Source organism: Tetrao urogallus (assembly GCF_951394365.1).
Source record: "Tetrao urogallus genome assembly, chromosome: 2".
Lineage (NCBI taxonomy): Eukaryota > Metazoa > Chordata > Aves > Galliformes > Phasianidae > Tetrao > Tetrao urogallus.
Genome location: NC_136814.1, coordinates 35,842,690 through 35,864,199, shown reverse-complemented (window position 1 = coordinate 35,864,199; position 21,510 = coordinate 35,842,690). Strand labels below are relative to the sequence as shown.

Here is a 21,510-nt window from a genome sequence, read left to right as displayed (position 1 = left end):
GCCTTGTATCTGTGTAGGTATATTTTTTTTTAAACAAAATTTCCCAAAGTTTAGTTAAAAAAATAATAAAATACCCAGTGAATAATAAAGTACCTGGTGATGATTTCATGTGAAATTCGTTCCTTATTATGTACAAAGTTTTATGTATCTGTGGAATCTGTTTCTAAGAGTGAGAAACTTACTCCATGATACACTTCTGAATAAATACAGGAATTCAATTTCAAAGTGCAGAGTCCATGTATGTCAATTCATTTTATCAAGTAAACATAATAGAAATTACTGTATCCACAGTACTGCTTTCAACAGAAGTAGTTCTCTTATTTAAAGGCTTTTTTGACACTTGTCTCAAGTGAGGTTTTATCAAAAATAAATTAAAAGCAAAAGGCCTTCAAGTGCACTTCTTGTGGTAGATAATGTTTCTCATGAATAAAAGGAAGGAATTGTAAAGTGTGATCTTCAGATCTGGAACTTGAATAGAGAGAGTCCACCTGTGCAGATAGCAACATCTTTTAAGCTGTTATAGTCACAGATGTATTTGTAATACTGGAAAACTCAGATACCTCTTCTTCATAATTGCCCCAGTGCATGAATCCTAACTCAAGTTTCTTAGTTGTACTAGCTCCCAAACCACACCCAAGGACTGGTATCACAATTTATCGGCCAGTGCTTAGAAGCACCCCTTAAATTGAATTTCTATCATAGAAAATCACCATTGAGTTCAGAGTGGCTGTTGTTGGATTTGGTATGTCCAGGATTCATGTTGATGGAGGAGGGCGTAAGGGTTTTGTTTTTCTTTTCTTTGGACAAGTCTCTCGGAAAGGAGGACTAGTGAACTATATCAGCATAAAAGAAAAAGTACCACTGTTTCCCAGATGTAAAATGTAAGTTAGCCACCTTCTGTGATTTTATCCTGGTATTTTGTACCAGATGTGTGGGGATACAACTTTCATATCATTCCTTCACATGAGCTTGGATTGTTTTCACAAGCTGAATGGCCAACTGTTTTTGATTGGTTTTCATGGTGAGAAGAGTTTGCTACTTTCATAGCTGGGTTTAGCAACAGTACAAGATTTTTTTGAGGAATTATAAAATAGAGCAGTAAATTCTGAAGCTGAGTCACTACCTGTGTGGTTAAGGGAGTAAATCTGAATACTGGCAATAATGACCAAAAATTTCTGGAACTGAATTTCTTTACTGAGAATAACTTCAAAAGCTAATTGAATAATGAGTTTTTGACTGAAAATAACTTGACAAGAAGGAAATTAATATTCTTTATTTAACTGTCAGAAACTGTTATCTCTTAACTGAGAGGGACCAAAACCAGAACTTATATCTTAAAGGTGTGGGCTTACCTTTTCGAAGCTAAAACGTCAAGCTCTCCTACCAGACCTCTCACCGTGTTTATCCATAGCTTTGCAGAGTCAAAGTGCTTTCCAGGTGGGAGGTGGTTTCTGGTGAGCATGAATTCCTTGGCTTCTTCTTGCCTCTGTCTGAGTGTTTTCCTTTCTCTGCTGGGTGACCTTAGGTGTAGACATGTTTCCTTGTGCTACAGTTAGTTCCCTTACCTATTCTGCTGGGAGTAGTGACACAAACAGCTTGGAACAGAAAAACCTAGCTGCTTCAGGAGGTGTATCTGGAATTAATGTTTGTCAGCCAAATCTTGAACTCAGCAAAGAGGGCATCAAAGTGTGCTCCTACAAAAGGGTTTGCCACACTGATGTATCCAGGTTCCTTCCAGCCAAAAATTGAATGGCACTGCTAGTGATACAGTTAATGTATGTTCCTTCTTTTGAGCTGTCTTTCATCTGATCTGCTTCCTTTCCAAATAGGAAAGAGAGACCTTCTTGATCAATGGCATATAGAGCTGTATTTATGTCATCTTTTGGTGAGAAAAACTGGACTAAATGCCTGTTTTCTTCGGAAAATGAATTATAAAGTGATCTCAGCCTTGTTTCTTAATAACTTCAGTCTTATAATTGCTGTTGTTTTTTACTGGGAAAAAAAAAAAAAAAAAAAAAAAAGAACACAACAAACTAGACATCCAATATAGCCAGTACACGCTCTCTCTGGTCTTCTGCCTTGTTTTGTAACACCCGGGAGTGAAACCTACTGGCATGCTGGTAAGGCTGAAACACTGAGCAATCACATGCAGCATCTGCAGATTCAGAATCATTCTTCTGTGTTTAAGCAATTCAGAGGGGTTTTGAAGCCTTCAACTGCAATAGCATGTAATAAATGGGATAATAACAGCACGTGGTCCCACTTGGCATTAATTATATCTAGTTAATTGAAACACAGCAGTAAGTGGCTAATCCTTCTCCTTCACTTCAGGAATTTACATTTTTTTGTGGAGGAAAATATGTTGTATAAGTTTTAATTATTGTTATATAGGTCACTGAAAGTAATGTCTCCTATTTATTTCCATGGAAACTACAACGTATACAAAGAGCACAATAACACAGGTTGATACAGCAAATTCTTAGTGACAAAATACTGTTTTTCAGCACAGTCATAATTATGAGCTATGCATTCTCACCAACATGAGCCTACCTGGCACGGCAGTGGAGGAAACCAACTGTTTGCTTAAAAAATGCTATAACAGCATTATTGCTAGGAAAGTGTTGCCCACACAGTCCATCTTTCATCAGTCTGAACAGATGGAGGTCAGAAGTTGTGAAATCTGCACAGTACAGTGTATGTTCTAGGACAATCCAGCCAAGATTGGTAGTGCATTTCACAGTTTTCAAAAGGCCTGGCCTTACCAGGCCTGGCATTACCTTGTTGCAAGAAAGGCTGTCTTCTTCTGGCCTGACTGGAAGTGATCCATCTCTGACATCATGGTCCAACATAATAAAATTGGAGGCATTACTTTTGGAGCACCCTTTTTTTTTTTTTTGCTTCATCTATTTGTGTCAACTTTTGATACCAACAATATGTTAAATTAAGCTGAAAATAATATTTGGAATCAGATTCCTTTTGTTGTTGTTGTTCTACTCTTTTAATGGAAAGTAGTATTCCAAACAGCTTTCTAAACTGGTTAGTTTGAGAGACAGCATTATTTGGGGAAGAAAAGGAGAGCCATGTACTGATTTCTGCCCATGCAATGAGCTGTCCCTGGAGTCCAGGTGAGCTCAGCAGCTCTCTGAAGCTCTCTGAATAGCAACTCTGAAGGTGCTATCTTCCAAGATCCCTTCCTCACTCAGATGCAGACTCTTTTGTATTGTCTCAGGCAAATAGTTATCCTCACTCCAATGTGGTCACTGTGTTTGAAAAATCATCTGAAAACATTACGATTATACTTAGCCCCTTGTGTAGCACTGTGAGTAACTGAAGTTGTCAGTACTGTCTTATTTCCAGGTATATGCAGTATGTGGATCCTTGAGTTGTTCTTACTATTTTCAGCTGTCTATAAATTGATAAATATATTAAAGGAAAATGGTATTCAGCCACAGAAAGCATTAACAGCTTTTGTTTCCTCTTGATACACACAAGTGCATTCAGCTTATATGTCTGTGTCATTGCTGTGCATTTCCAATCTATTCTTATAATTCCTTCTCTCTCTTCTGTTTTGTTCACAGCCTACATGCTGACACACTACCAGTTATGTTTCCAAAAGAGGAGTTCACAGAAATACACAGTGCCTGATCCTACTAGCCACTTTGATGTTCCTCCCTGGACCATGTAGGTAAAAGAAACACATCTACAATATATCTTTTCAAGTAGTAAGCATATCAACAAACAGCTGATTTTTTAAATTTTTTTTTAATAATAATGCGCACTTTGCCAGCTTGGGTTCTTCTGGAGTTTTTGGACCACAAACTCATTGAATAATGCTTTCCAAATTTGTGATGTGTTTTATTATGAAGAGACATGCAGCTGTAAACCGTCATATATCAATAAGTGTTTGGTCTCTATGCCACGTGTATTGGAAATTGCTGTGCATGCTAGAAATGCTGCAATGACTATCATTCATGTAGATGTACGTGAGCTAACTTCAATAGTAGCTGCAGTGATGCAAATTTTGGCTTAGGCAAAAGCCCAATAGAGAAACTGAGTAAATTCTCAAGCAGTTGGCAAACCCTGAGCTTCTTGTTATTACAACTGCATAACTACCTGAATGAGAGCCAGGCTGAAAAGGTTTACAGGAATGAACCTCTAGGCCTGTTTTAAAAAGAATAGTACAATATAATGCTTTTGGCAAGTAGAAGAAAGATGCTTTCAGATTATTTCTGCTATTCATCTTGAGCTTCTGCAAAATGCATCAATTTTCTAATGGATTTCAGATAAAGAAAAAATGTAGCCCATAATTCAGTCTTGCTGTAGGAAAGAGTAATTTCCTGGAAAGTGTATTTTCTATTCCAGTTTTGATATGCTACCTGGGCTTAGGTTCTCAGAAGTAATTTCCCCTGTAAAAATTAACTTAGGCAAAGAACTAGATATTTCCAGATAAATTGCTAGCATTTATTAGCAGTTGTCTGATTTCTTCATTGCATGTTTAACTGTTTTGTGATCCAGTTGCAGAGGTATTTAAAACTATTTACATTAATTATGAATTTGTAGGCTGCAACATTCATATCTGACGTAGTTGGTGTTTTTCCACATTTCTTACATTTCTGTAAAACTTCTATGCTGATTTGCACTTTGTTCTTCGTTTTGTAGAAATGAAACATACTTGTATAACAGTGATCTATATGGTCTGTATTTACATTTGTAGGTACACCCCTTACATGGAAGACTGCTCTTCTCACATACTCACTTGAGGGACTGTGGCACTGACAGTTTATTGCGATTGTTGCTGGAGTGTGTTGAGATTTCAATCAGTCAGTTCTACTTGTCTAAACAAACCTTCTAATCAAGTCATTTCAGGAAATCATTTACATAGCATGCTGGTTGAATCTTTATATCTTTGAAGCTAGCAACAAGCAGCTCATGTACATCCTAAATCAAGGCAAACCTCTAATTTCATATTCTGAAATTAGTACATAGTGTCTTGAACAACATTATGCAGTTGACCATACTTGATTATAGTTGTTTTTGCCTTTTGTGTTGTGTTGGCCATTTTCCAGCTTTAGTTTGATTTTTTTATTTCACAGATTTTGAGTATGGTAAAGGCTTGTAGCTTCTTTTTCTTTCAGGTTAGTCTTTGTGAATAAAATCCTGAAAACACATACGTTTTCTGTTTAAGTAGTTAAATTGAAATTGTCAGTATTTGTAAGTGAGTTGCTAGCTCTAGATGGAAAAGAAATCTATGCTGTTTGGTTGGAGTACCCAAAATCTTCATTGGGTTGTAGCTAAGGGGCCAGGAAGAAATTCCATTCATTATACTGTAGAGAATACTGACTCTGCAGCAAATGCTGTCTTTTGGTTTCAGAGGCACAATTGCCATTCAACAAGAATTGTTTTAATTGTTACTGAAATTGAGAGTGTTCCAAAAGGATTGGAATTAACTATCTTTAGTCATAGCCTAAAAGAAAAGTAAAAAGAAAAGAGTCCAAGTCATATAATTCATTTCTACAAATGTTACAGTGCGCATCTCTTTCCCCTTGTAAGTATGTTTGTCAATTAGACTATAATATGACACTGGGATAACAGTGAGCATATAATAAAGTGTTATAGCACCAATCCAGTCTATATCAACATAGCTTTCTTTTTTCCTGCTACTAAGTTAAAAATGACAAAAACCATTCATGTAAATATATCTAATGGATTGCTTTATGTTTATGCTGTTGTGCTACCTCTTAAGGGATTACATATGTGAAGAAATAATCAAATAATGTTCTTTACTCCAAGGAAGTGGAGTAAAGCATTGCACAAGTGTGGAATGCTTTAAACAGAGTTTGTCAGTTCATCGGAACTCATTATATAATTTGAGAGGAGCAGCACTGTTTAGCTTAGCAAAGGTGCATTAGCTCTGCTGTTTGGGCTGTCAGAATCCTAAAATCTTACTTTGAATGCGAGGGTAATGGTCACTGTGACATGCATTTGTCATTTAACACAAGTGATGCTTGTGCTTTAGGAGCTTTTAGCAAAAAAATAGATGTTTGCAAAGTTTGTGGTACAAAATGACTCACTAATGCAAAGTTCAAAGTCTAAGACAATTGTGGTAACTTTCAAGTCTAAACTACATCATGTCTGGTCTAAGAAGAGCCAGAGGAAATGTCTTGTATTGTTGTATTTTTACTTGTTTGCTTAGTTTTAGAAATCGATATTGGTTAGAAGAAAAAAATAAGTTTTACAAAAAGGAGTAACCAATACAAAGTGTATGTAATTTGTGAATACACTTGTCATGAGTTTATGCTGTAAGCAGTTGTACAATCAGCTGGATGTTTCAGTGCTTACTTGTTTAGTTCCTGTTTATACAGTCCCCTTGAAGTGACTTGGATTGACATTATTTCAGAGGAAGCATCACAGTTTAAACCATTGTGTATCTATGGCTCATGTGTTGAGTTAATGAGTCATTCACAAGGCACTGAACGCTATAATGTTTAAAACAGATGATAAATGGCAGAAATTGATTTTCTACAGACAAATTCTTATTTGTTTCTAGTTATTTAACAAAGTCTAAGCAGTAGCTCCTGATAGTGAAGGGAGGACATAGAGTAGTGTTCAGCTCATTCATTCAACTTTACTTATTTATTTTGAAATAGAGTAGTTGAATTCCTTGGAGTAAAAAAGGTGACACAAACTGATCATTTGTAATATGTATCTTGAGAGAAAGCATACATTTTATACTAGGAGTAGATTTGTTACTTAAATGAATGATAGAACTATTTAGATATTTAAACTGAAGTGTACAAAATATATTTGCTCTCTGATATAATTCCCTGTAGGATCCAGTGTAAACAATTATTTCCTTACGTGCATTAAAAACTCAAGTGGAGTGGTTATGTCTGAATTCCATTCCCTCTAAAAACTCCAACTTTTGCAATGAAAATATCTTTCTTATCTCACAGTATCTTTCTTGGGGGAGGAAGACTGTTAGTTTTCACAATTACATATTTCTATTTCCTTTGGCAATAAAAACAAACAAACAAAAAAATCTTGTGTTTTCTAGTCACGTACTTCACCAAGCTGGTCATGTCTAACTTGTAAGGGCTGACTAGTTTGCAGCTGTAGGTGGTATGTGAGATACAGAATTCAGGAAGAGCATGATTTCCATAACCTTCAAAGGAAATACATTATAAATAAAATACAATTCTCTAGGGGTTTACAAAACCATTCTGTTTACAATTTAAATTACATTAAGCTAAGTAAAATAGTACAGTAAAATCCTCAAGGGATTTAAGTTTGAACATTACACTACTTCCATTAATTGGAAGTATTTTACTGTCTCTCTAATAGTTTATTTTCTATTGAATATATATATACACACACATACATATATATGAAATTAAAAGTATTGTCCTGATAACAGGACTAATTCTTTCCCATTCTGTATTCCAAGTCTTTCTGTTCAGTTGATTGAAATAGCTTTATTTGCTTACCAGTCTTCATTTCTCACTACTTCATTTCTGGTGACCATCCCTATTTGGCAGATTTTCTACTTGTAAGCAAACTCAAACTGACACTGAGACTCTTGACTAACCTGAAGTTCTGGAGAGCACTAGGCTTTCTTTTGTTAGAATATTTTAATCTACTCATCTAAACCACACAGCTTGTTTCTCCCAGGTTATTCTCAGAGTGAACTGTTATTCAGGGACTGGAACAGGAGGAAATCCATTTGTCTTCCTACTTTATAAAAGTAATTCAGATACAGAGAGAATATTCTGTAAATATGTGCATAGTGTATTGCGTGTGTGTGTAGAAATATGATTTATTACACATGCAGTTTCCTTTCTTTTCTTGCTAGAAATAAATGCCTATTCAGTTTCATACACGATCTAAATATGGTAGTCCACTTTAAAGCACTTAAAGATAGAATGACTTCTAAGAGAGGATGATAGGATCAGTACTAGGAAGGTTTTAGAATACCTCAGAGAAGTACTTAATTCTAAGAGTGATTTATTCTCTCTTCCTTTTTCACCCTGTGGCAAGACATCCAGACGGAACTTGATCAGGTCATCATTTGGAACAGCAAGGAAGACAAGACAGTAAATCTGTAGTGCCAGACTCCTCTGATATTCACAGCTTTTCAATATGGTTATCTGTAGAAATGATCTAAGCACATATAGGCTTACAGAAGCTGACACAGCTTATATAATAGAAGCAAGACAGTCCCATAAGGGATACATTCTTATTCCCTTTTTAGAGTAATTTTTAAACCAGCTGCTAATTCCCATGTAAAGCTCTGTGTTTCACGTAAATTAATTTCAAGTCATTTTTTGAAATGGGAAAACAAATCTTTCCAACTAAATATTAACATTATTGAAAATTTTAATAAAAGAAATTACACACAAATTTTTCTCTAATTAATGAAATGTTTTCTTTTTTTAAAGAGTACATTTAGAGGGCAATATTAATTAAGCTAATGCTGTATTGAATAAAAACTTACTTACCTGAAGGTTTCAGGTTAGCTTGAGTAAGTCTTGCAGGAGGGGAGGTTATAGAAAATGTCAAAGCTTAGACATATTTTCTATTGACTCAGAACCTAGCATTGTCAAGAGAAATGTAAGAAGGATTAGTCACAAAGGTCTAAAGAAATTATTTCTTCACGATATTTTTTAAGATTTTCATTAAGGATTAAATAAGTTTACAACTTCATTGTATGTACTTAGAAATCATTTATATTTCCTTTCCACTGTGTAAATTTATTTTCTTTTTTCAGTATTGTATTTCTGCTTATCAAAAATAACTTTTGTTCCTAGTGTCACACAGCCACTGCATGATTGTGAAGGTAAGAAACTCTGTACGAAATTTACTATACTGTTTCAAATAGTAATCATTTTTTTTTCTGTATTATTTCTAACTTTCTCCAAATGTATGCAAGAGTAGTTTTTATTATGCAAGTAGATTATATCATAATTATGTCAGATTCATTCCTTTCTTTTTCCCCATCCCTTGTCATTAACTTTACAGGTAATATTGTAAGATTTAGTTATTATTGTCTATTTTGAAGCAGAGAACATAGGAGGAAAGGAAATGGTTCAAAAATAGAAACTGCATTTATGGTACTTTTTCTGCCTTTTTCCATTTTAGACAATAGATGAACAAGTGATTAGAAAATACAGCTTTATCTTCAGTTCTCGGGCATGCTGTATTAGGAGTGCATGAAAGCTGGAGGGTTCACAGTCAGCACTGAGCAAGATGGTCACTGCTGATTTGCTCAGTGCTGGGTGAATTACTAAGGTTATGGTTTCATGCCAGTACATATCTCCTGAAAAATGCTCGCATTTTATTGGGATGTTATTGCAGAGCTGATTTGACCAAATAAGGCTCCAAGGGCCAATGCCCTAAGATATAGCAACTCTTCAAACTCCACAGTCTCAAAGTCAGCCCCTGTATTCATTTAAATGTAACTTAATGCAGTAGTCTGTGTGTGACGAAAAATAAAAAAAGTTCCTTAGCATTCATTCAAAGCATTTTAAAATCTCTCCTTGTTTACTGAATTTCTATTAAGTGACTTTGATGGAAACTCACTGATTCCGGACAGAATAAGTAGGTTCTAGTTTATCCTTACAGAATGTGCTGATACCCTGCTATGGAGATCTGGATCTGGAAGATCTGGAAGCAAATTTGCTATAGCTTGTAGTGACTTTGTTGGGGACTTCTTAAAATTTATTGTAGGAATTAAGAAGAAATTAAGAAGAAATTAGTAGCTTGTGTGTACATCTTCCTAAGAAAAATACTCCATCCCTTACAAATATTGCTATATTATATTGTTAACAGAGAAACAATACTGACAAAGTGATTAAAGGCACTTAGGAATTTATGTGTCTTAAATGTAATGGTGTAAAATGAATGATTCACTATGATTCTTCAATTTCAAACTCTCAATTTAATTAAATGATTAATTAGTTAAAAAGGATTGTTTCTAAAGTGGAGTGAAAAGTATTTGGAAAACCAACATGTGGTAGTTTATACATCTGTAGTAGTTTACATATCTCTGGTCATAAAGTAAAGCAGAGGTTGAAAAAATGTCATCAAGAAATTTATAGGCATTGCTCATCACAAACTTGAAGAAATGGGCCAGCAACTAGATTAATTATGGAATCTTTTATGGAATCTTTGTGGCCAAATAATCTAAAAGCAAATTCTGCTGTTTATTTTAAAAAGAACTCCGATAACACAGTGAGAAAAAAAATAAAAAAATATTCACAGCAAGCTGTTAGACTGTTGCTTAAAAAAGCTTTGGCTTAAGAAACATTTAGCTTTGCTATGCCAGAAACTTATGTTGACACCAGATGTGATATGAAGTTCATATATGCGGTCAGAGCAGGACATTGTTTGGTGTCTCCTGAGCACTGAAACTCCTTCTCTTTGGAGTGGGATGATGAGGATGAGGAGGCAGGATTGGCAGCAAGGGACTAGATCCCCTCCCTCTCCTCCTCCTACATTCATGAATTTTTGCTTTCTCCCATGATTTTTTACATTTTTTAGTTCGGTTCATACAGAAGGGTAAGAGGAGGATGGCTCCTGCAGAGACATACTGTATGGCCTGGATTTGGACATGCCAAGGACAAGAAGGTTGAAGCACTGTCAAACCTTTAAAACCCAGGGTTGCCCAATGCACCACAGCCCTGAGTAGCTCACAGTGTGCAGAGCAGCCTGGGATGTGGTCAGGCATCCACTGATGTACCAGCTTCCCCATATCCCTGGCCTCATGTGGCAAGTCAAAACTTCCAGAATATGCTAGAATATGAAGATGACTCTTCTCATGTGTATTTTTGGAGGAGAAATTTTTCTTACATCATGCAGGGCAAGGCTGGAGAGAGATTAATGTTGTGGACAAAAGAACCTGTCATGCTGAATAATTAATCAAAGAATATTTTAACACCCATATATTATAGGTAATAAAAAAAAAATTAACAAAAACTTTTTAAAAATATAGCATATATATATCATATATAGGAATATATAATATATATGTAAACACATAATATATTACATATATATTATGTATTGTAACATAGTATTTATAGATATGTCTCTATATATCTATATACAGATAGATAGATATGGTTATCTATTTGTATATATATATAAATGTGAAGTATATATGTCATATTTATATGCCCAAAGGATACCTGAGACAGGGTATTGCAGAGCTTTGACAGGGAAGTTGTACAATCCAGAACAAAGCTCTTGGTAGCATGGCAACTAGGACTCAGTAACTCAAATGTCCTCTGCTTGTAGTTGTAACCTGAAGTCAGACAAAACATTCTCAAGATTTATTTCAGTTTGTCTCTGAGCCCACTTTTTAGCATTTCCTCATAGATTTTTCCACTGCTATGTGACATCTGTTGGTGTGGGTCTCAAGTTCTTTTATGTACTCATCGAACACTTCCTATATAACCACTAGATGACTGAGCTGCAAGCAACAGAGCTTGCAAGAGAAGACTTTTCAGGCTGATTTCTGATTCTCAGGTGAGCTCTGGTCATGCCTCCTGTACAACTTTCCCTAAAATTATTACAGTGATGGTGTGGCTTCACAAAGGAATTTGAACAAGTAGAGGCTCTAGTGGTCTGAAAAATACTACCCAAGAAAATGCCTCTTTGATGAGCTTAATTTCTACTTACTGTACACTGTATTAATTCCTAGCAATTTCTTTTCCTTTAAATAGCAGCCAACTGTGATTATTACTGACCATTACCTTTACTCTGTCTTCTGGGGACTGTTTGGGTTATACACCTAAACATCAGCTGGCATCAAAAAAGATATGAATAAGGACAAACAATTTTTCTTACTAGTCTTTTCAAGTAGAAAAACTCAGAAATCTCAGGACTACCAATCTATCTCCCCTTTTTCATTTTAGCCTCATATTTTTATATTTGGCATTAGTAGATGTTCTATTAGCAATTTTTTAAATTATCTGTAATTGCTGAAGACAAAGGGTATAGTTCTTGCTGAAGTCAGTTTGGACAAAGCATACAAAATGTCTACAGAATGTATAAAGACGTATAATTGGATATCACTGTATGCTTAAATTAAATGCATAGTGCACGTGCAATTATGACTGCTTGCAGTATGTTTTAGCAGTTTAAGCTCTAAAAATGTGAACTTAAGCTCTGTAGTAGTCATAATTATTAGTTTGCTGAGACTAAGGTAGAGAATTGTTGGAAAGGAACAATAATTAGTGGGATATTTGTTGGAGTTTTTTAATCTTTCTAAAGGAAGTTTAAAATGTTATTAGTTTCAATGAGTCTTTTTAGCTATGGCAATTTAAAGAAAAGAAGAGAGTTTGGAGAAATGACTGTATTCTTTTGGGTCTGATTTCTGCAAATCCTGCCTGTGGAGTAGGACAGCAGTGTCTATCATTTATGCCATCATAATGTCCATCACTTGTGCTAAGATTGAAAATCAAAGAAATAGAGCTTCAAAATATTCGTGGCAAAGAAGCTAGTGAACTATTTTTAAAAAGAGAAATATCCTCAAAAGAGTATTTAAAGTTTTTAGGGTTTATTAAAAAAATAAAATGAGAGGAAAAGATATCGCATTTAACAGCACTCAAAGAAGACAGGACTTTATCTTTAAAAAATCCAGTGGAGGACTTCTATATACTATGCTACACAGAATTTAATCTTCTGATGAAAGGATGTGAGGTGAGCCTACCAAAATTCAAGCTTGGGCTTCAAGGGAGCTTAGGTTTTTCTACATTAGTGATTATATCTCAAAGCTATTTTCTCTGGCTATAAATCCCTCTACATCATTGCTTTTAAGAATTGTATACAAACTGACTGTGTCTCAGTGCGGAAGTAAGGAATGACCATTATGTCAACATAGGAGCCAAGAGTATTGTGAGTCAGGTATTTGAGAAGTATACAAACAATTGTTTGTTGGCTGCTTTGTTCTTCGTCCTTTTTCATTTAGAATACTTGCAGCAGAAATAATCTTACAACTTTGAAATTTGAGTTCATTTTCCAATGTAAAAATCCCAAAATATAGGCATTTATTTCTTACATCTCAGATTTACAAAGTTCCCTGAAGGTAAAGATGAATGGATTTCTTTCTTTATCAATGTATTTGTGGATGTATATTTATTTGTTTCTACATTTGCTCTAGTGACTACAAGTTTAAAACCTAGATGCATCTAGATGCATCTATCATCAGAAGAGTATCAGAAATTTTCCATCGTAAAAGAGGATAAGGATAAATGAGACTTGAATGTTTTGGCTTCAGTACTGTTTCTTTTTCAAGTCTTAACTGTGATCTGGTCACTAGTTAACTTCCCTTGTAGATTTTTATCTACTCAGGCTCTACGTGATCATTTGTCATGGATGGAAAATAATAACCAGAATTTTTTTTTTCATTAGTTAAATATGTATATTTGTATAAGAAAATAGACTGCAAATGGATTGATGTATTTATTTACTCTATTTTTTTATACTATATATATTTGTACATTATATACATATTCATATATTATTTCTATATGTAATTATGGTATTTATAAGAAAGATGTAGCAGTGTCTTCATAAAAATTGTGGGGGGGAATAAAATTGGCTCCTGGGTTTTTGGAGGTGCCTAAGGGAGTTTAAACTTTCAACAAAAAAAATTATATTATTTTTAGAATAAAATGTTTCTCAGGGTTTACTCATCTTTAGTACCAAACTTAGTAGCTGTCACCGATAGCTGTGCTCAAGCTCTAAGTGAAGACTAGGCCAGAGAGGAGAATGTTGTGATTTACCAGGTGCTCCTAAACGTACAATATGTGTAGTGGCACTGCTCAAGTAGTGCATCCCCTTTGGATGATTCAGGAAAAGTTCATTTCCTTCTGCTCACATCAGGGTTGGTTCAAACAGCTTTGTGCCAGCGGGAGTGACACAAATCCAAGATTTTTCTGCCCCATTTACTACAGGCAGTTGAGTAGCAACAGTGGTATTGCCCTGGGAAAAGATGTGCATTCCTTCATTTCTCACCTTTGTGCAGATGTACAGAAACCAGGGTGATCTGGATAGTTCTCCTTATCTATTTTTCATAAGAAAAAAACTCAAACACAATCAGTGCTCTCATAAGGGCAAACACAACCCTTAGAAAACTATGGACATCTGGCTTACAGTGACTGAATGAGGTTATGCACGTGTTTTACAAACACAATAGACTAAAAGAAGCAGAACGTTTGTATGTATGACGCTTTTAATCTCAGAACAGTAGAGATGATTTTTTATCTGCAACTTTTCATAGTTACTGGATAAGAAGCTTGGATAAACTGTGAGAGATTGCCTCCTTGGCATCTCAGATTGAATCTCAGTAGGCAAGAGCTTGATAGAGCAGCTGTCTGAAGGAAAGCAAGGCTCTGTTATCTGCAGTTGTCAGCAACAAGATACCTGTTGTTGTGGTTAGTCAGCCCTCTGGAGAGTAGGCAGAGGCTAATATGGTCAAGTAGGCAGAGGCTAATATGGTCTAAATTTCAGTGATTTTAAAGCTGTTTAACTAATTGCCATAGGTCAGTATTGCAAAGAAGAAATGCTGCAAAATCAACTTAATGTAAATGTGAAAAGCATGACTTCATAGAACAAATTGCATTAGCATGTGCAAGCTGTCAAACAGTACAAGGGGATAAGCTTGTTGAAGTATGAAAATTGCATGACATGAAACTAAAGCTGTTTTATACCAGTCATTGCTCCATTTTAATAGTTGAAAAGTAAATTCTGGTGTAGTGTTGTTCACAAGTCTTTAGACTTCTACAGTCTACAGTAGAGATACAGTCTGAATCAATCATTCTAAATATATATATATATTTTAGTAAACTATATTCTACGGCAAGTGCTGAAACAGGAAAACAGTTGAGCATATGGTAAAATTCTTTATCGGGGATTGCTGAGGGACTTTTCTAAATTTGTATGATAATACAGTCTTATCTTCTAATCAGTAGTGTTTGCAAACTCAAAGCACTTCTTTTTGTTACGGTGGTGATGTTGATTTCTTGTCAGATACTGTTCTTGATCCCTTTTAACACTGCCTTTCCCATAGCAATATTGAAGCTTTTGGATCTTGATATCTTTTGGGTATTAATTGTTGTCACATGTACAGAGAAATGTGCTGCTGTTAGTCCTCAAACTTTGAGGATCCAGATAGTCAAATTAATCTCTTTCCATCTCTCATGCTTTCATCTCTACTACCTTATCATCTGTAAGCGGGGCTCTTTCAACTTCCTTTAAATCCATTCTTTTCATTTCTGTCTTTCAATGTTCTCGATTACACCTGTTGTTTTTTTTTTTTCACAGGTGCTAGTGAAGAAACCTTACAAGAATATATTTCACAGTACCTGAGGCTGCAAAGCTTTAAATACTAGGAGTCCTTTATGAAAGTTCAGAACCTTATTCAGACTAAGCATGTATACAGAAGGACATAAAAAGGAAATAAATCTGAACAATTTTAGTTATATTTAGGCAGCATAAAATGTGTATCTCTGTACAGGAAAGGATGTTTCACTTCCTTTTTCCAATGGAAAGAGTGAACACAGGAGCATCTTTTTATGAATACTCAGAAAAACCTAGAGAATGTGGAGTTGCATCCTATTACATTTGCTGATATTGCCCTATTTCTGGGCAGTGTGTAACTAGATCTGTACAATGATGCATATTATCTTTTGAGAGAATCATTATAGTTGCTTCAACTTTACTCAGTTAATTTTGTAGACAATCTGTGAAGGTTTGAAATGAAATAGTATCTTCTTTTAACACCATTTGTTTGAGCCATTCTCAGACTTCTCTTACGGACTAAGAATGTTTTTGCACTTGCATAATGGGCCAAGGATTCAGAATCAAACTCTTCATGTTACCCAGAAATTTTCAGAGGTTAACTTGAGATCAGGTGATATATCTATACTGTTATGTGTTCAAAGCCCTGCTCTTGCTTTTGCACAAAGGAAAAACATTGGCTGCATTTCAAAGTTGAAAGCATATCTTAGTATTTCATTTTTTTTTTCTTTTTCCTACTTTTCTTATTCATCATTTTGACGTATATATGCTAATTTGATTAATGTGCTTACTACAAATCAACACATCATCGAAAGCTGTGTTTTCATCTGGCTTGATGGATAATACTAGAAACTGCTTCTGTGAAATTCCATTGGAAATCTCAATATTGGGCTGCTACCTATGTTCTCATTCTCACTCTATCTTTTCAGTTCTGAAAGACTGGGAAATATAGTAAATACAATGCATGCTATCTTATTCCCAAGTCAATTCCCTGCTTCTTGTTGTTGTTGTTGTTAACCTAATACAAAGTAATCTAGCCTCAAAAAAAAAAAAAAAAGGTGGAAAATTTGCTTTTGCTTTTTTTCATTTGTAGGGATTGCTACTTTTTTTTTTTTTTTAAGTATCGTTTTATTATTGTATTTATCTCTGTGAAATAATCTTGCCTCTAACTTTTTTTCTTAATGGTATTATTTTTATAAGCAGAGCTATTTGAAATCTGTTGTTAGATTCCATGTTTGCAGAGAAATTCTAAGAAGAAAAGAGCACATCCCAAAGAAGATATCTCTGTTTAACTAGAGTTAGGGCTAGTTACCCCAGTGATTAGATTAGCCAATCATGCATACTTCTTTCTACAGCCTGAACTTCTGCATGATTTTCAGCTGCTTTAGTTCAACAGTTAAATAATATTTGTAGACTTTCTGATCCAAAACTACAGTTTTTTTCTAAGAAATACATTATAACAACACCTTAGCCAAAGTAGCTGAGCCAAGGACTGATCTGAAACAGACTGAATTCAGAGGAGTAGTGAAGTGGGCAATTTTTCCCCTTGCTCAGTTTCTACATCTGTGGACAGATTCCAAGATCTGATACTCCAGGCAGTATCACCTCTTCCAGAATTTGCATAAACTGAGAAGATTCAATCATGAATTATACATTTGATCCAGGTTTTGCTCTAGAGAAAACCAGAACCCCAAAAAGGAACACTTCCAGAGAAAGTTGGATTCCACATAATACATGGTTTCTGCCCTGTCTACACATCCATTCATATAATCATATAATCATATAATCATACAATATCCCAGGTTGGAAGTGGCACACAGGGACCATTGAGTCCAACTTCTGCCCACCCAGAGTTTAAACCATATTTCTGAGAGAATTCTCCAAATGCTTATTGAACTGCAGTAGGCATGAGGACGTACCCCTGACCTAGGGAGACTGTTCCATGCCTGACCACTCTCTGGTGCAGAACACTTGTGTAACCCCAACTAACACTCCCCTGACACAGCTCCATGCCCTTCCCTCCAGCCCTGTTGCTGTCACAGAGAGCAGAGCTCAGCACTGTCCCTCTGCTCCCGGTGAGGAAGTATAAGCCACTACAGAGCCTCCTCTCAGACTCCTCTTCTCTGGGCTGAACAAACCAAGGGACTTCAGCCACACTTCATACACCTTACTCTCTAGATCCTTCAACATCTTCGCAGCCCTCCTTTCAATGTTAATAATTTTATGTCTTTCTTGTATAGTGGTGCCCAAACCTGCACACAGTGCTTGAGTTGAGGTCACTGCATCACAGAGCACTGACAATCCATTTTCTCTTGGACACAGGAGCATAACTAGTCTGGGATCTCTTTACTGTAGCTTCCTCAGAAATGTGGTGTTTTAATATCTCTGAGGGTCTGTACTGAAATATGCAAAAATAACTATAGAGGGAATCCGGTTTCCATGTGGTGGGGCTACTGGTACAGTTAGAATAAACATGAGAATCTAAATAAGTCCATGGTTTAGAATGAGAGTGACCCTATATTATCAGAAAAGAACATCCACTTCTCTGTTACAGCCTTTGGCTGTCTAGGATTATTCTTTTGTTTTGCTGCTAGTCACTACTTAATGTTGTTTAACCTACTTCTTATTGATGTAAACTATGGTAATATGTACCATATCCCTGTATTTAACTTTTTATTATTTTTTACTAATGAATGGCATTTCCAAATTTGCATTTATAGACAGTATGGAATAGAATGAAAAAACTTTAAATGAGACAATAGTTACTTCTAAGTAGCAGGAGTAATGTACCACTAATGATGGTAATTAAAGAAAATGATCTCAGCACCATAAGATCAAATAATATACTGTTAGATCTCTTTGTTTAGAGCTAAATCAGTTGTATTGTGAAAAGCTTATTTGTTTATACCATTGATGTATAAGGTAAGGAGAAGTAGGACACCGATTAAAAAAAAATTAGATTAACTATATGCATAGCTTGTCTGAAAGATCAATTTAAAATTCGTAAGTTATTCATTTTCTCCACCTTCTCTTGGGAAAGTGGAAAGACTATGGTGGCATCCGGAAGAGTCCTATAAAACTTATGTTGCTTTGTTTTCAGAATAGAGTGTGGAATTTTTATCTGCCAGACTATGATAAATTAAAATTTTATCAACAAAGTAACAGTTTAAGGAAGTGTGCCTCATGTACCTCAAATTGGCTTAGATTTACTGAATCCTAGACAACTAGGGAGTTCAGTTCATGTTAGCAGTGCATATACCTATGCAGTATCTCAGACAAACTGTACTGCCAGTGTGTTAACTAACTCTGAATTTCATGTTACTGCAGCTCTCATTAGCCTCCGATATCATCAGACTAGTCTCCTTGCCCATGTAATCTTTAAAGCTCCTAGAGCTTTAGTTTAACAAAATGGACTTCTAGAACCAGCCTTAGCATTGATTTTATGGAGCATATTTACTCACTATTTCAACAATGAGCAATTGGCCAAATGGAATCAGATAGCTATTGCTTAGCTTAGACATTAGAACAGAAAACAATTATAAATTATTAAGTATATCTTGGTTAATCTCATGCTCTACTGGTACACTTAAGTGTAGGTGTAAAATAAACAAATGTCCCTTGAGAGTCTTTAGTGTGGCAATACACTTTTTAGTTTAAATCAGCATACTCTGCAAACAACACCGACACTGACCACACTGGATTTTAAATTATGTCAATTACTCTGCAGTGCCTCAATCCATGAAAATATTTGCAGGCTTCTCTTAGGCTTTCAGTGTCTCTGAGAAGTCAAGTCCAGCAAATATACAGCAAGGCCTTATGTTTATCTTTCATATAACATGTTGAAAATGTCAAAGCCATTTTGAGCACAGCCAGAATACATTCTTAATTACAATTACAATCTGCAACCTCGAACTATAAAGTTTGAACCACATTGTAATCTCTTTCCAAAGAATATAACTGAGTTATTGCCTCTAGAAGCTTATACCTGGGCCAAGTAGAGGGTGGCTCTTCTGGAGTTTTCAAGCTTCTGAGGATTAATTTTGCCCAGTAATAAACTAAGCAGGAATGACTTAAGAGACTGGGAGATGACTAGGAGAACCACAAAGATGATCAAGGGACTGGAGCACCTCCCCTGTGAAGGCAGGCTGATGGAGCTGAGCTTGTTCAGCCTGGAGAAAAGTTTGTAGGCTGTTTGTAGGCTCCCTTTAGGTACTGAAAGGCTGCAGTGAGGTCACTCTGCAGCCTTTCAGTACCTAAAGGGAGCCTACAAACAGGAGGGGAATCAACTCTTTGAAAGGGTTGATAACAGCAGGACAAGGGGAAATGGTTTCAAGTTGAGGGAGGGAAGATTTAGGTTGGATGTCAGGAGGAAGTTCTTTACTGAGAGAATGGTGAGAAGTTGTGGAAGCTCCTTTCCTGGAGGTGTTCCAGGCCAGATTGGATGGGGCCCTGGGCAGCTTGGTCTAGTATTAAATGGGGAGGTTGGTGGCCCTGCATGTGGCAGGGGAGTTGGAGATTCGTGAGGTCCCTCTTCCAACCCTGGTCATTCTGTGATTCTGTGAATGTTTGCTCCTCATTGGGGTCTGGGCATCAGGAAGGTCACGTGGCTGAGAGGGTCATGCCATGGTGCCAGTGAGCCCAGGCAGAGCCACCAGCTCAGATCTGGCCAGGCCAGGGAAGTTGAGGAATGAAACCCTGCCTTTAATGTTACGCATTTGAGTGAGGGCGGTAGGTCCTGGTCTGGGAGGAAGAGGAATGACTGAAGCGCTGCGCTTCAGAGTTGCACTGTGCTAGGAAGTTGCTCTGTGATCTTATACACAACCAGAGACATATTTTCCTACTTTTTGTCTGTCTGAACATACCTAATGCTTTCCTTTCTGGCTAATGAATTCCGCAGTTCAGTACCCAGTTGGTGTGTGCACCAGCTGTTACAGCCGTGTATCTTCAATATCCTTCTCAGTCCCCTTTGGAAGAAAATGTCCTGTCATGATACGTTACATACAGTTAGATGAGTGAATAATTCTCTGTGAACTGTCTTCATAATTCTGTGCTGTGCTAGCGTTAAATAGGAAGCTAGGTACTGAACTTAGCTTCAATGTAAGGCATGATCTTTCAGATTCGAAGAGTATGTTTTAATTGGCCTTTCATGTTTATTTTTAAACATTCTTGAAGGTACTTAACTCTTCAAGATGCATGTTTTTCATGTGTCATCAAGACAGTTTATTTATCTTCTTCCTCTCTTGATGCAACAGCTGTTGATACCAAGTAACCTTTTACTTTACAAATTCAGTTTCTGGGGAATATATTTACCCCTTTTACTCTCATTAAATGAGAATAAAACTCTTGTATATTTCTCACTGGATACAAATAAGAGAAAGCTGTAGTCTTAAAACAAAATTGATACATAAAACAATCTTCTCTCCACTGATCTTTCCTGCTCTCCCATCTCAAATTGCAAATTAAAAAATTAAATAACCCTGATGCACTTATATAACATTACAACACTTTTAAACTTATGAAAACACAAGCTAAACCACTGTTTTGCTGGACTTTGACGAAAGATAAACTTGGCCTAAGCATTGCCTTTGGGAGTGTTTCTGTTGGGAATTTTTGGGTGGTTATCTGGCTTTGTTTGTTAGGACTTATTAAGTACTGATATTATATTAACTCATCTGAGTTACAGCAGTATTTCATTTGTAACTGGAGATCAACGCAGGAGGTAGAAAATATCTTGTTTCAGAACTGCTACCAGGATGTCAGTAGCGGGTGTCAGCAGGACACTGAGCATCAGCATGAGATTCAAATCATGCTCTTGCAAAGCAGGGCTGATACATTACAGGATTGTTGAATCCTCACTTGTGCAAGAATCGGGTGTGTTTCAGTGCCTGAAATGCTGTTCAGAATACCCTGCTCTGGTTTAAAAGCAGAAATGTGAAAAGAAATTAGTCTTTACAAACTTGTATGATACTCCTGCAGAACTGAACAGAAAGTACAAAACAGTCTAATATTTTCCTGAATCATGTACACTATGGTCAATATACTGAATTAACTTCATAATTTCTGCTGACAGCTGTTTACACTGGTTCTAATAATAAGCACTTTTTTAAAAAGTCAGCGCAGATCTTGTAGTTGATATGACTACCTACCTCTCTTTCGTTTGTGTTCATTAATTTTATCTTACTATCATGTATTTCATTTAGTTTTTTTTGT

At 35.9% G+C, this 21,510-nt stretch overlaps 1 protein-coding gene across 1 annotated transcript in view; it reads left to right on the top strand.

The window, feature by feature from the left end:
• The window catches only part of CHRM3 (cholinergic receptor muscarinic 3), a gene marked incomplete at both ends in the record, with an annotated part of 175,803 nt that overhangs the window by 58,670 nt on the left and 95,623 nt on the right, over positions 1 to 21,510 (top strand). The window contains 2 exon segments of the mRNA XM_079532599.1: positions 3,579 to 3,633; positions 3,636 to 3,685. Of these exon segments, the coding sequence (XP_079388725.1) occupies positions 3,579 to 3,633; positions 3,636 to 3,685 (105 nt within the window).